Source organism: Podarcis pityusensis (genome assembly GCF_964106645.2).
Source record: "Podarcis pityusensis genome assembly, chromosome: 17".
Taxonomy (NCBI): domain Eukaryota; kingdom Metazoa; phylum Chordata; class Lepidosauria; order Squamata; family Lacertidae; genus Podarcis; species Podarcis pityusensis.
Genome location: NC_138042.1, coordinates 4936564 through 4948991, shown reverse-complemented (window position 1 = coordinate 4948991; position 12428 = coordinate 4936564). Strand labels below are relative to the sequence as shown.

Sequence of the window (12428 nt, the reverse complement as noted above, 5' to 3'; positions counted from 1 at the left end):
GAAGTTTTCCATTTAACATACATTATAGTCCAAAGGCTATTCATTAGGAAATAAGGATTTGTTTTAAGTTTTTAATGTGTGCTAAAACTCAGTTCAAGTTTTTTAAAAAACCCCACAAACATTTAACCACATCGGTCAACAAATATGGATACATATGCTATAATGTTATTGTTTTAGTTCAATAAATTGTTATTAAGGAAATGATTATTCTTCTTCCAATAAAGTACAGCAGAAAGGTTGTCCAAATATAAACAGTTAACTTATTAAACCTCACAATAATTTCATAATTATCTGTCTATATATTTCTAATAGTATATCCAAATCAGTAATTTTGGATATAACTGTAAAAACTACTCTGAAAATTTATTATTCCAAAAATCAAACCTTCATCTGCTTGTAAATATTAAGATTATACCAGAAAGAATGAATCTTTCTGTAAAAAATTTTTTTAAATCAAGTCTTACTGACTAGTGATTTAAATTGTGATTTAAAAGGTGATTTAAATTGATTTGATTTAAATCAAATCCGCCCTATCTGGGGATCATGTCATGGGCTGGGAGCAAAGGTGGGTTTCGGGGGAGTACGGCGGGTTTTTGCCTGCACTGGGCACCGAGAGGCAGCCACAACAATGACAAACATCGCAAGGCGAGAGGCGCCAAATTTTGGCATCTCACAGGGCGATGCTGAAATTCTAAACCCCAAAGTCTGGCACTGCTGGGAGTTTTTCCCATTGCAGCTTTCTGTGGCTGCACCATAGCTGGAACTGAGTTTTCCCAACGCTAAAGAAACACTCTGCAAACACAGCGTTCAAGTTTACTGAGCCCTGGCATGGAAACCATGTTCTAGAGACAAACCTTGCCTTCCTTCCCCGTAAAGCATAAAGGTAAAGGGAACCCTGACCGTTAGGTCCAGTCGTGGCCGACTCTGGGGTTGCAGCGCTCATCTCGCTTTATTGGCCGAGGGAGCCGGCCAGCATGACTAAGCTGCTTCTGGCGAACCAGAGCAGCGCATGGAAACGCCGTTTACCTTCCCACCAGAGCAGTACCTATTTATCTACTTGCACTTTGACATGCTTTTGAACTGCTAGGTTTGGCAGGAGCAGGGACCGAGTAACGGGAGTTCATCCCGTCGCGGGGATTCGAACCGCCAACCTTCTGATCGGCAAACCCTAGGCTCTGTGGTTTAACCCACAGCGCCACCCGCGTCCCACGTGAAGCATAGCCTGATCCAATTATCTGATAATTCATAAAAAGGAACCCACAAATGGCCCCCCAGGAGAACCCTCTTCCCAAACTCCCCCCTTGCCCAGTGCCCATCTCATCTATTGCCCCATTTCTTACAAAAAGTCCACCTGGAAACCTTAGTTCTGGAAGCCAAATAAACTGTGCAGAAAGCACCCGCCTATTCAAAATAGCTCTGGGCATCCATACCAATGTGCTCGCCACAGGCGTCACAGTACTCTGCGTAGAGGCTCTCATAGCAGCGGCAGCAGTAGGGGCGGCTCTGGCGCATGATGTACCGCTGCCCGCCCAGCGCTTCCTCGCACTCAAAGCAGCAGAAATGGCGCATGTGCCAGTGGCGGCCTTCAGCCTCTGTGCATTCGTCTGCAAAGATAATCTGTTGGGCAGGGCAAGAAAGGGAGCCACAAGTCAGAGGGGAGGGAAGTAAACAGAAGGCAGACGCCTGCAGCCCTTTGTGGGGAATCCCACTCACATGCAACACAACAACTTTGAGCAACTCAGACAAGTGAGCCAAGGGGCAAAGAGGAAAATGTGGGGGAGGGGAGCCCAACGGCATTAAGCCAACCAGAAAATCCCTTCTGGAACTCAAGGCACAGCAAAGAGTTACTGCCTCTTCATGAAGTAACATCCCAGGAGAGCTATACCAAGTGCCCTTTCTGAACACGTAGAAATCTGTTCTGCCAGGGAGGTTTGGGAAATACACACCTCTTCCCCTTTGGTTCCTCCCTGGAAGTGGTTTACAATAATAAAAATGACAGGTATTTTTTTTAAAATCAGCATTACTAAAACCAAGAATGAAACAGTCATAGAAATAAAAACAGACTCCAAATTCCAATGACATGATTATGATCCATCAAGGAAACAAGGGCAAAAATGACTTGAGTCTTGAAGGCTTTCCCAAGACGCAAGGTTGCAGAAATGGGATGGCAGGTGTAGATACTAGATGAGTTAAGCCAAAAAGTCCCTTATTTTAAGATTAAGAAGAGTCCAGCTGGATCAGGCCAAAGGCCCACCCTAGCAGAACCCGAGCTCAGCGGCTCTATCCCAACTTGTAACTCTCAACTAATGGTATTCAGAGGCTGACTTCTTCTGATAATGGAGGTTTTATCCTCCATGAATTGGTCAAAACCCCTTTACAGCCAACACTGTAAAAGGCCATCACTACACTTTCTAGGGAGATGTAGTTCCGATTTCACGCTTTTGTGCTTTATATTTACATTGGTTTTCATTGTAAGCCACCCAGAAATGTTGTGGAGTGGCATAAAAATAAGTAAGCAAAAAAGTGTGTGTGTGTGTGGACCTATATAGATAGGTCCACACACACACACACACACACACACACACACACACACACACACACTCTTTTTTGCTTACTTATATACATACAAAAATACCCAGGAGGACACTTGTTCCTCTTCGCCCTTTCTCAGCTTTCCCTTCCATCATAATAACTAATGACATCCAGGGGTGGTGAACCAGTGCCCAATTTTTGCTTTTAAAACTAAAAACTAGTCATCACCCCCCTGTCCCACAGTCATATCTCCTAACATTCTGCGTTGGGTTAAATCATTTAAAACTGAAATAGAAATTTGCTTCTTGACTCAGCAAAACTAGGTCTGATCAACATCTGGCATAAAAGCATGCGACCTGGTGCACAATTTGGAGAAGAAATCTCAAAACGTGTGTGTGTGAGCGCGTGTGTGTATCAGGACTGCCATCTTTCAAAAAGTGAAAATCTGGACCGACATGGGTTGCCATACGTATGGATTTTCCCAGGCATTTTAGAATAGAATAGAACAGAACAGAATTTATTATTTATACCCTGCCCATCTGGCAGGGTTTCCCTAGCCACTCTGGGCGGCTTCCAACAGAGTATTAAAATACAGTGGTCTGTTAAACATTAAAAGCTTCCCTAAACAAGGCTGCCTTCAGATGTCTTCTAAAAGTCTGGTAGTTGTTTTTCTCTTTGACATCTGGTGGGAGGGCGTTCCACAGGGTGGGTGCCACTACTGAGAAGGCCCTCTGCCTGGTTCCCTGTAACTTGGCTTCTCATAGCGAGGGAACCGCCAGAAGGCCCTCAGTGCTGGACCTCAGTGTCCGGGCAGAATGATGGGGGTGGAGACGCTCCTTCAGGTATACAGGACCGAGGCCGTTTAGGGCTTTAAAGGTCAGCACCAACACTTTTTTGTTTTTTGCCGATTTCTGCCCAGACACTGCTTCCGACCGCAGTATTCTGGGTATCTCTAGGAAATTCCAGATTTATGGCAACCCTAGTATCTATCCATCCATCCATCCACCCATCCATCCAATATCCCCACCCTGTGGCCTTCGGAGTGTCTGCCACAAACCCTCACCTCATCGCAGGCCTCACATCGCGGTTTGAGGCGCTCGGCGTGGTGACGCCCACAGTAGATCTTGCCGCCCTGGTAGAAGTAGATGAGGTCAACAAGGAGCTCCCGGCAGGTGGTGCAAACAAAGCACTGTGGGTGCCAGCAGGCGCCATGCCCAGCCCGGCTGGCAAAGACCGCAATGTCCCCACCACATATCTGCTTCCCGCACTGCCAAGGGAAGAGAAACCAAGAGCACTTAAGACTTACATATCATTTTGCAAAGGGTTTGAAGCACCACACATACATTACAGAAGCCACAGGTTCTCTATCTCTGCTTTAAACCCAAACTGTCCAAGGCAGTGGTCACCTTTCGAGACTTTTAATTCAAGGTGCTGCTTATTCGCCAGAGTGCCATAAATCAGACAAGGCCCTAACCATGCTACTGTTTTCTCCCATATAACCCTATGAGACTAGAGGCCTTCAGAGAGGGGCATTTCCTCTTCAGAAATAAGACTCCCCAAGGCTCACGGCAGGGCCTCCTCAGGGGTGGCACCACAACTGTCACCCTCCATTAAGAAGCCATGTTTCTTCCAGGGCTGCTCACAAAAACAGTTTGGTTTACACAGGACGCTTTACGAGGGTGAGCGTGCTCTGAAATGACCTTGTTGCTGCTCTATTGCTTTTGTGCACAGTTTGTGTTTCTAAACATTTCTTATTTCATTTGAGAATTTTCGCTGAAAGGCAATCAACAAGATTTAAATAAAAAAGAGAAGAACAGAGCCGAGGGTTGGGATTTTTGTGTGTATTAAAAGAGCCAAGTACCTCATCTGAACACTAGATGCTGCTGTTGCTCCTCCAATGTATTTTAACTCTCCTCTTGTACCAGGAGCCAAAATTCAAAATTTCCATGTGGGAGGTGCAACTCACAGCCCACATATTTCCTCTTCCAATTTTTTTAGAGACCAACCCTTCCTGTGTATCACAGAATGCAAATACAGTGGAACAGAGCTACCTTCATAACTTTCTTGGGCAATTGCCACGTGTGTGTCTGTGCGCGCGCGCGCGCATACACACACACACACAGAATCCAGGAGCCATAACACACTGCCTACTGCAGCGTCTGCCAGCGTGGTGCCCTCCAGTTGCTTGGGGGGCTTTAACTCCCCCCTGCAACCATGCTCACTGGGACCGATGGGAACTGTCGTCCACCAACATGAGAGGGCGAGGAAGGAGGCATGTGGCAGCCACACGAACAGAAGGCTGGAAGGAGGCTCTCGCCAGCGGACTGTAGTAGCTGTCAGAAATCCCAGCTGCTTCAATAGTCCAGGTTCACAACAAGGAGTGAATCAGAGCCATGCCAACAATTCTTATCTCCGACATGCAGAGATGGGTGGAGAATGGAGCTCTTTACCAACACACAATGGCCCAGGAATGACCCGGAATAGAAGCAAGGGTGTGTTCTGGGATCACCCTGGAATTTGCTGCCCTTGCCAACAGATCACAACCCTGATTCAACTTCCAGTGAAGCAACCTCAGCATCGAAAGAGCAACTTATGCAAGCCCCACTCGCGTAGAATTCCCTAGAGCACCAGCACTACTGGCATGGGAAGGAACAGCATGAATCAAGAGACCAGCCTAAGTAGCGCTTGCACACATGACCACGGAGATGCTGGTCCTGAGCACCAGGAAAGACCATTCACACCACACAAATTGGGCCTAAGTATGGGCGCGGGTGGCGCTGTGGTGTAAACCACTGAGCTTTGGGCTTGCCAATCAGAAGGTTGGTGGTTCATATCCCCACGATGGGGTGAGTTTCCGGTGTTCGGTCCCAGCTCCTGTCAACCTAGCAGTTTGAAAGCACGTCAAAGTGCAAGTAGATAAATAGGTACCACTCTGGAGGGAAGGAAACGGCGTTTCCGCATGCTGCTCTGGTTCGCCAGAAGCGGCTTAGTCATGCTGGCCACATGACCCAGAAAAACTGTCTGTGGACAAACGTTGGCTCGCTCGGCCAGTAGAGCGAGGTGAGCGCCGCAACCCCAGAGTTGTTTGCAACTGGACTTAACTGTCAGGGGTCCTTTACCTTTTTACCTTTATGGATCTAATTATGAAGCCCAACTGATAAGACCTGAATTTCTGGATTCAGGTTTAGCACAGTGGATTTAACAAGCCACCAGAGGTTTGTAATGGCTTCTACACATTGAGCTGAACCCTGAGAATCTGCTGTTGCGAGTGCTAAACTAGACGTTGGATGAAATATTTTTGTTTAGTTAACATGTCTCCCTCTAAAAACCAGTATGGGGCAGAAGCAAGAAGAAATCCCGATGAAAGAAGAATGGCAGACAAAATTAATGGACTACACAGAATTAGATAAAATGACAGGAAGGATTCGAAACCTGCGGGATCAGAGATTTGCAGAAGATTGGAAAAAATATACGAACTATTTGAAGAGCAACTGTAATCAACAAATTACGCTAATAGGACTACAAGAAGTTTTGTAAGGAAAAATATATGAAATATTGCAAAATAGAGAAAGAAGAGAAATTAGTCATAAGATTTAAAGGTAATAGTGAAATTAAGAAATGTATATTAAGTGATTAGATTGGAAAATTTTCAGATGTGACTGATGGAAGTCCAAAAAAATTGTATAAGATGTAAAAGTATGTTTAATTATTTGAAAATGATATGTTAAAACTAATAAAGAAACCAGTATGGGGCAGAGGAGGAGGCCACAATTTGAAGGGCAAGGGTGACCGCTTCTCCCTGCTTTCCTCCCCTCGGTCTGAGTACGCCATGTCTGGAGACGCCAGCTGGGCAAAGTTGACCCAGGGAGTGTGGAACACATGGTGAGAAGTGGCAAGCAGAAAAAGGGCTAAGCAAGTTTCTCCCACCTGCCACTTCCCCTCTCCAAAATCCCAGACCCTCTCTGCTGCTGCTGCTGCTGCTGCTGCTGCTGCTGCTGCTGCTTTCTCGATGTTCAGCAGTGGACTGGGCTGCCAGCCCCACTGGTCTTCTGCCAGATATCTAACTTGGCTCTGAAGACTTATCGTGTTCAGTCTCCCAACCACTCTTCAACCCTGCCCTGGTTCTCAAACTGTGTTGACACTGGCAGTGCCTGAGTGAGGCCCAATACCTGCTCACAAATGGCTCCGGTTATGGTGACGGGGAAGAGGCGGACAGTCCCACGTCCCAGGTTCTCTCGCTTTCGTTGCTGTGAGAATAACTTCAGTTCTTTCGCTTCTTCCTCTTCCAGAGAGCTGCAATACTGAGCCTGTGCAGAGATTTTTTGGGGAGAGGGGAGAGAAGAGTTAGTCAATGAGGGCCCAAAGCAATACTGTCAAGATGTCTTCTCGTCTTTGGGGCAGGGTGTCTGCTGCTGTTCCAGAGGCGCTTTGCCTATGTCCCCAAAGGGAGCCCCCAAAGAAAAAGACATGTTGTAATTAAAACCAAGACCAAAAAAAGAGGACTCAGCTGCTTAGCTCTCACTCTGGTTCCAGGCCTGGGGCACAAAGATCAAAGGCAGCAGCAACAAGTAGAGCCACACAACCCTGCAGCCAGGCAGTGACCCGAGGGAAGGTGAAACTTTATAAGAAGGAAAATAAATAAAATGTTTGCCCTGCAAGGATGAAACCGCACAGCACGTCAAAGCGGGAAAGAGATGTCAGTGCATATCTGGAGGTCTTTTTCCAGACTCTGTCTTAACGCACAGAATTCACCGTGGTTACCCATACAATCTGCAAATAGAGGTGGATGGGATTCAGGTAGTGGTGCCTCCACCATCAAAACTGTCCCTGGAAAATCGTATTTTTCCTGCACTGAAGCTGCAAATTGCTAAGAAAACACAATTGGCCCCTTTTGGAATGATGTTGTTATTATTTACAAAGCACCACTGACGTAACACGGCGATTTACAGAGTTAACATTAAGAAGCAAGGCAGGGCTCTGCCCCGATGGGCTTACCATCTTAACTACTGTACAGCATCTAATGGTGTCTGTGACACAGCAGCAGGGGAATGGTGCAAGTCAATCCCTACACTCTCAGCGCCATTTTGAAATGTCTGTCTTCTTTCCCATTCCCATTCCCAAGTGCAGATTGTGATAGAGTTCACCTTCAGCTTTTGACAATGACAGGGTTGTTTTTTTTTGAGGGGGGCGGGAGAGATTCTGAACTTGACTCTTAGCTTGTGTCCCCCTAACAGCCATCGCCTCAATCACAGGTTGTGTCTTACTTTTTGAAACCCAAACTTGGTTTTTAGTCCCCGTTTAAAAATGTGGTGAGATTCAAACTGGGAACTCTAGGCAGGTCCTGGAGGTAAATAAACTACAGAGGCCACCTTAACCCTCCCTCCCTCCCTTCCATCCTGATTGGCTACCAATGGACGGACATGGGACAACGCCTATAGAAACCTCTTGGGTTGCACAGCGCTGTAGTTCCCAATCAAATGCTGGCCTACCTGTCTCGTCCTTGCCCCACCCTCCTTCCGCACCTGGGGGAACCCACCAGATACTCAGCCTTGGGCTCCAGCCAACCATTGCCCCAGGACAAGGCCCACCCTTGGGATGGCAGCCCAGCTTTGTTAACCTGGCACCTGTGGGATGAGGACTGCAGTCCTTGCCTGGCACTAGCCGGCCTTCCCAAAATCCCTTGGCAAAGGGCCATGTTGTTTTATAGCTCCCTGAATGAGGAAATCACTACTGTACCCTTGTTTCCAGAATGCTGAAGGGCATCATCGGGCATCTTCCAGCCCTCTCATTACAACGAAGGATAAACCGCAGTCCCCACAGCTGGTTTCTCTAACACTAATCAGGATCTTTATCTGATCCTTTCCCCCCCCCCTCCCCATCATCATCATCTTGGGAAGGTTCGAGAGCCCTAATCTTTTTCAATTTCTCCATGTGCAGAAACTCTTCCAGTTACCTCATCTCCCTGTGTTTGCCGGCCTTGCTCCTTTGGTTTCAGAGAAAGGACCCACAAAGCGTTTGGGGGAAAAGCAAAAGTGAGGTCTATACAGGGTGGGGAGGGCACAGGCCTCCAAAGACGCCATTTTTGTAGGAGTCAGGTGCCTCTTTCCTGGGAAATAATCCCAGCGCCACCCTTATCAGAACTTCCAATATGAATGAGAAGTAGTTTTCTAGTGTAACACCAAATACAGAGGATTTTCACCTCAGAGTCGCCAAGGGATAGCAATGCCACTCCACGCCCGTAGGAATCATGGCCAGTGACAGTTTTCTTACCAGAAGTTTAGGTGCCAACTTTTCCTTCCTACCTCTACAAATCTCACAGAGCCCTAAAGTTTAAGGTGTTTCTGCATTTGTGTGTCTACACCAGGGATGGGGAACCTGCAACCCTCCAGATGTTGTTGGATTACAACAGGGGTCGGCAAGGTTTACCTCGCCTGGGCCGGTTCACTCCAGTGGAGATCCCTCTGTGGGCCGGATTGTGTGTGTGTGTTAGCGCACGTCCGTGATTTCTGGTGTCTGGGCATGCGCAGACAAGATTTCTGGCACCACAGAAGCGAGTCCCCGCGCCACGTTGGTTTAGTGCAGCGTGAGGGGACTTACCGAGTGGGCAGCTCGTGGGCCGGTTAAACAACCTCTGTGGGCCGCTTGTGGCCCATGGGCCTTAGGTTGCCTACCCCAGATTACAACCCCCATCATCCCTGGCTATCAGCGATGCTGGTTGGGATTGATGGAGGGCACCACAGACTCCTCACCACTGATGTAAACGGAGAACCATCCACTCACAAGGTGAAGCCAGGTCAACACCACCCGGCAGCCTATCAAATCCAGACAACTAACGGACAGAGCACCAGTTCCTGATAACAAGCAAGTATAAAGAGAGCCCAAGCCTGCCCATGCCTGGTGGTTTGAATACAAGCACAATGGAGAAAAGAAGACCCTCTTCCAATATCTAAAGGGCTACCACATAGAAGATGCAGCAAGCTTGTTTTCTGCTGCTCTGGAGGTCAGGACTCAAACTCATGGCTTCAAGTCACAAGAAAAGAGATTCTGGCTAAAAATCAGGATAAATTTTCTGACGGTAAGAGTTGTTTGACAGTGGAACGGACTCCCACGAAAGGTGGCAGACTCTCCTTCCTTGGAGATTTTTAAGCAGAGGTCGGATGGCCACCTGTCGTGGATGTTTTAGCTGAGATTCCTGTATTGCAGGGGGTTGGACTAGATGACCTTTGGGGGTACCTTGCCACTCTACAATTCACCCAAGCAACCCAGCACACGTGTGCCCATAATGTCACAAAAACAGCCAGGTTAAGACCCCAGGCTCCTAGCAAGCGAAAAGAGAGGATACAAATAAAATAAAAACAAAAGCCTGCGCAAACAGCATTTTACATTTCCAGTCAGTTAATGGTCACTACACACCATCTGTCCCCATCATAAGCCAGCCCTTCCCCATGCCTGTGGGGAACGTGTTTTGCTGGCGACGTCCTTGGCCTAGCAATTCCGAGCAGCGAGGCTGGGAAATGGCCTTGTGCTGTGCCTCTCCTTTGGAGAGCACTTAGCCTAATCATTAATCCAGCCCCCTGGGAGCAACAGACAAGAGCCTTGTGAATGGGAAGGGCAAAGGTATTTAGCACAGCAACCTTCATCCGATTACAATCTGAAGTGGAGGAGACCCCCCAGGCCACAGATCTCCCCCCTTCACTCTTTCCCCGCATACATACAATCAGCGCTGGGAATGCTCAGCAGCCCTGTTCAAGTGTGGAAACTGTTTCCCCTCCTAAGACATGGGTAGGCAAACTAAGGCCCGGGGGCCGGATCCAGCCCAATCGCCTTCTAAAGCCGGCCCGCGGACGGTCTGGGAATCAGCGTGTTTTTACATGAGTAGAATGTGTGCTTTTATTTAAAATGCATCTCTGGGTTACTTGTGGGGCAAAGGAATTCATTCATATATATTTTTCAAAATATAGTCCAGCCCCCCACAAGGTCTGAGGGACAGTGGGCCAGCCCCCTGCTGAAAAAGTTTGCTGACCCCTGAAGACCTCTAGTTTTCATTAAACATTTCTAGCCCTTATTGAGACGTAGTATGTGAACCACGCTTCGTGAAAAGTGTCCAAAGTGAGGGGGCTGGGGAGGGAACACATCTGTGTGACTTGCATGGTTTTTACATTCTGAAAAATGAAAATTCCCCTTGATGAAAGATCTGGATTACCTTGGTGAATAATTTTTAAAAAGGAAAGCGGTGGGGAAACAGACTACATGAAGTGCTGTGCATTAATTAGCAGAACACACACTACCCATTTGGAGAAGAATGCCTGCTTTTTTCTACCGTGATTATCAGCCTGTCACACACACAGAGATTAATCCCAGTAGTGCAGATCGCAAACAGAGAGCGAGAGGGAACACATTGCCTGCAGAGCAGATACCTGCTGATGACTGAAAGCAAGAGAACAAAAGCCACACACAGAAAGTGAGAAGGCAAAAAATATATAAAAAATAAAAATCCCCACCTCAAGCAAGCAAGCAAAACAAACACAACCACCCTGGGGAAATTCCTTTCCATTTCTATAGCTGGCAATTGTTAAACCTGCTGCCCTCCAGATATCTTGCTGGACTCCAATTCCTATCAGCCCCAGCCAGTATAGCCAGTGGTCCAGGGATGATGGGAATTGTAGTCTAGCAACATACAGAAGGTAACTAGTTTCTCTGTGGGCCCTTGGTTTGCATGAAAGGATCTATAAACTCCCCCCTGCCAAACGGATGGCAAGCCCAAGTTGGGGAAAGGAGGGCGGGGGGAGATCTCTAAAAATGAAGTTTGGAAAGGGAAGTAGGACTGTTTATTATTATTATTATTATTATCATCATTTATTTCATGAAATTTATATACCATTTGATTGTAAAAAATCAACATACCACCCCCAAAGCATTTTATAAAAAGATAAAAGCAAGGAAAAATTACAACAATACTTTAAAAACATACCAAAGGTTAAAATTCTAAAATATGTTAAAATTCACATCAGCATTTCAAACCAGCTGGTAAAAAGGTAAAGGACCCCTGACAGTTAAGTCCAGTCGCGAACGACTCTGGGGTTGCGGCGCTCACCTCGCTTTAGTGGCCGAGGGAGCTGGTGTTTGTCCACAGACAGTTTTTCCAGGTCATGTGGCCAGCATGACTAAGCCGCTTCTGGCGCAATGAAACACTGGAACCAGAGGAGCACATGGAAACGCCATTTTCCTTCCCGCCGGAGCGGCACCTATTTATCTACTTGCACTTTGACGTGCTTTCGAACTGCTAGGTTGGCAGGAGCAGGGACCGAGCAACAAGAGCTCACCCCGTCGTGGGGATTCGAACCGCCGACCTTCTGATCGGCAAGCCCAAGAGGCTCAGTGCCACCTTGCGTAGGCTTGCCTAAATAAGGATGTTTTTAGCAGGCGCTGCCACACTAAAAAGATCAAATTCTCACAAATACGGAATGGGTATTAATGTGGCACCTGTAGGATAAGAAGTTCAAAAGCAATAGGTGTGGGGAGACAAGCACCCCCACATGCATTCCCTAACATGTGAGGGAGAAGTGTGCCAAACCCCTAGACTAGCCCAGCCTGCAGCCCCCACCTATCCAGCAGTCCCACATACAACATTAATAATAAAGGTACATGTAGAAGCCTCTTCCTTGTGATTAGGAATCCTGGGCTGCTAATGGAAGCATTTTGCAAAGTTGCTCTATAAAGTCTTAAGGTTTGGACTTGAAACAGCCCCTAGGGGGATTTTCTACAGCCGTGGGGCAGCCACCAAGGGCGCCTCTGTACACGCCCTTGCTGTTCAAACACAGTGCCTGGATTGTGGCAGTCACAAAGGTGCTCTCAGTAGATCTGAAAAGGCAAAGATGAAAAGCAGAGAAAGCAGT

At 47.3% G+C, this 12428-nt stretch overlaps 1 protein-coding gene across 3 annotated transcripts in view; it reads right to left on the bottom strand.

Annotated features, from left to right (window-relative positions):
* Nucleotides 1-12428, bottom strand: part of PRICKLE3 (prickle planar cell polarity protein 3) — a 34395-nt gene that overhangs the window by 3335 nt on the left and 18632 nt on the right. For all 3 annotated transcript variants that reach the window (XM_080988134.1, XM_080988135.1, XM_080988136.1), the window contains 3 exons: nt 6702-6839; nt 3596-3799; nt 1431-1617 (listed from right to left, as the gene is read on the bottom strand). In XM_080988134.1, the coding sequence (XP_080844260.1) occupies nt 1431-1617; nt 3596-3799; nt 6702-6839 (529 nt within the window). The remainder of the gene's footprint in view (nt 1-1430; nt 1618-3595; nt 3800-6701; nt 6840-12428) is intronic.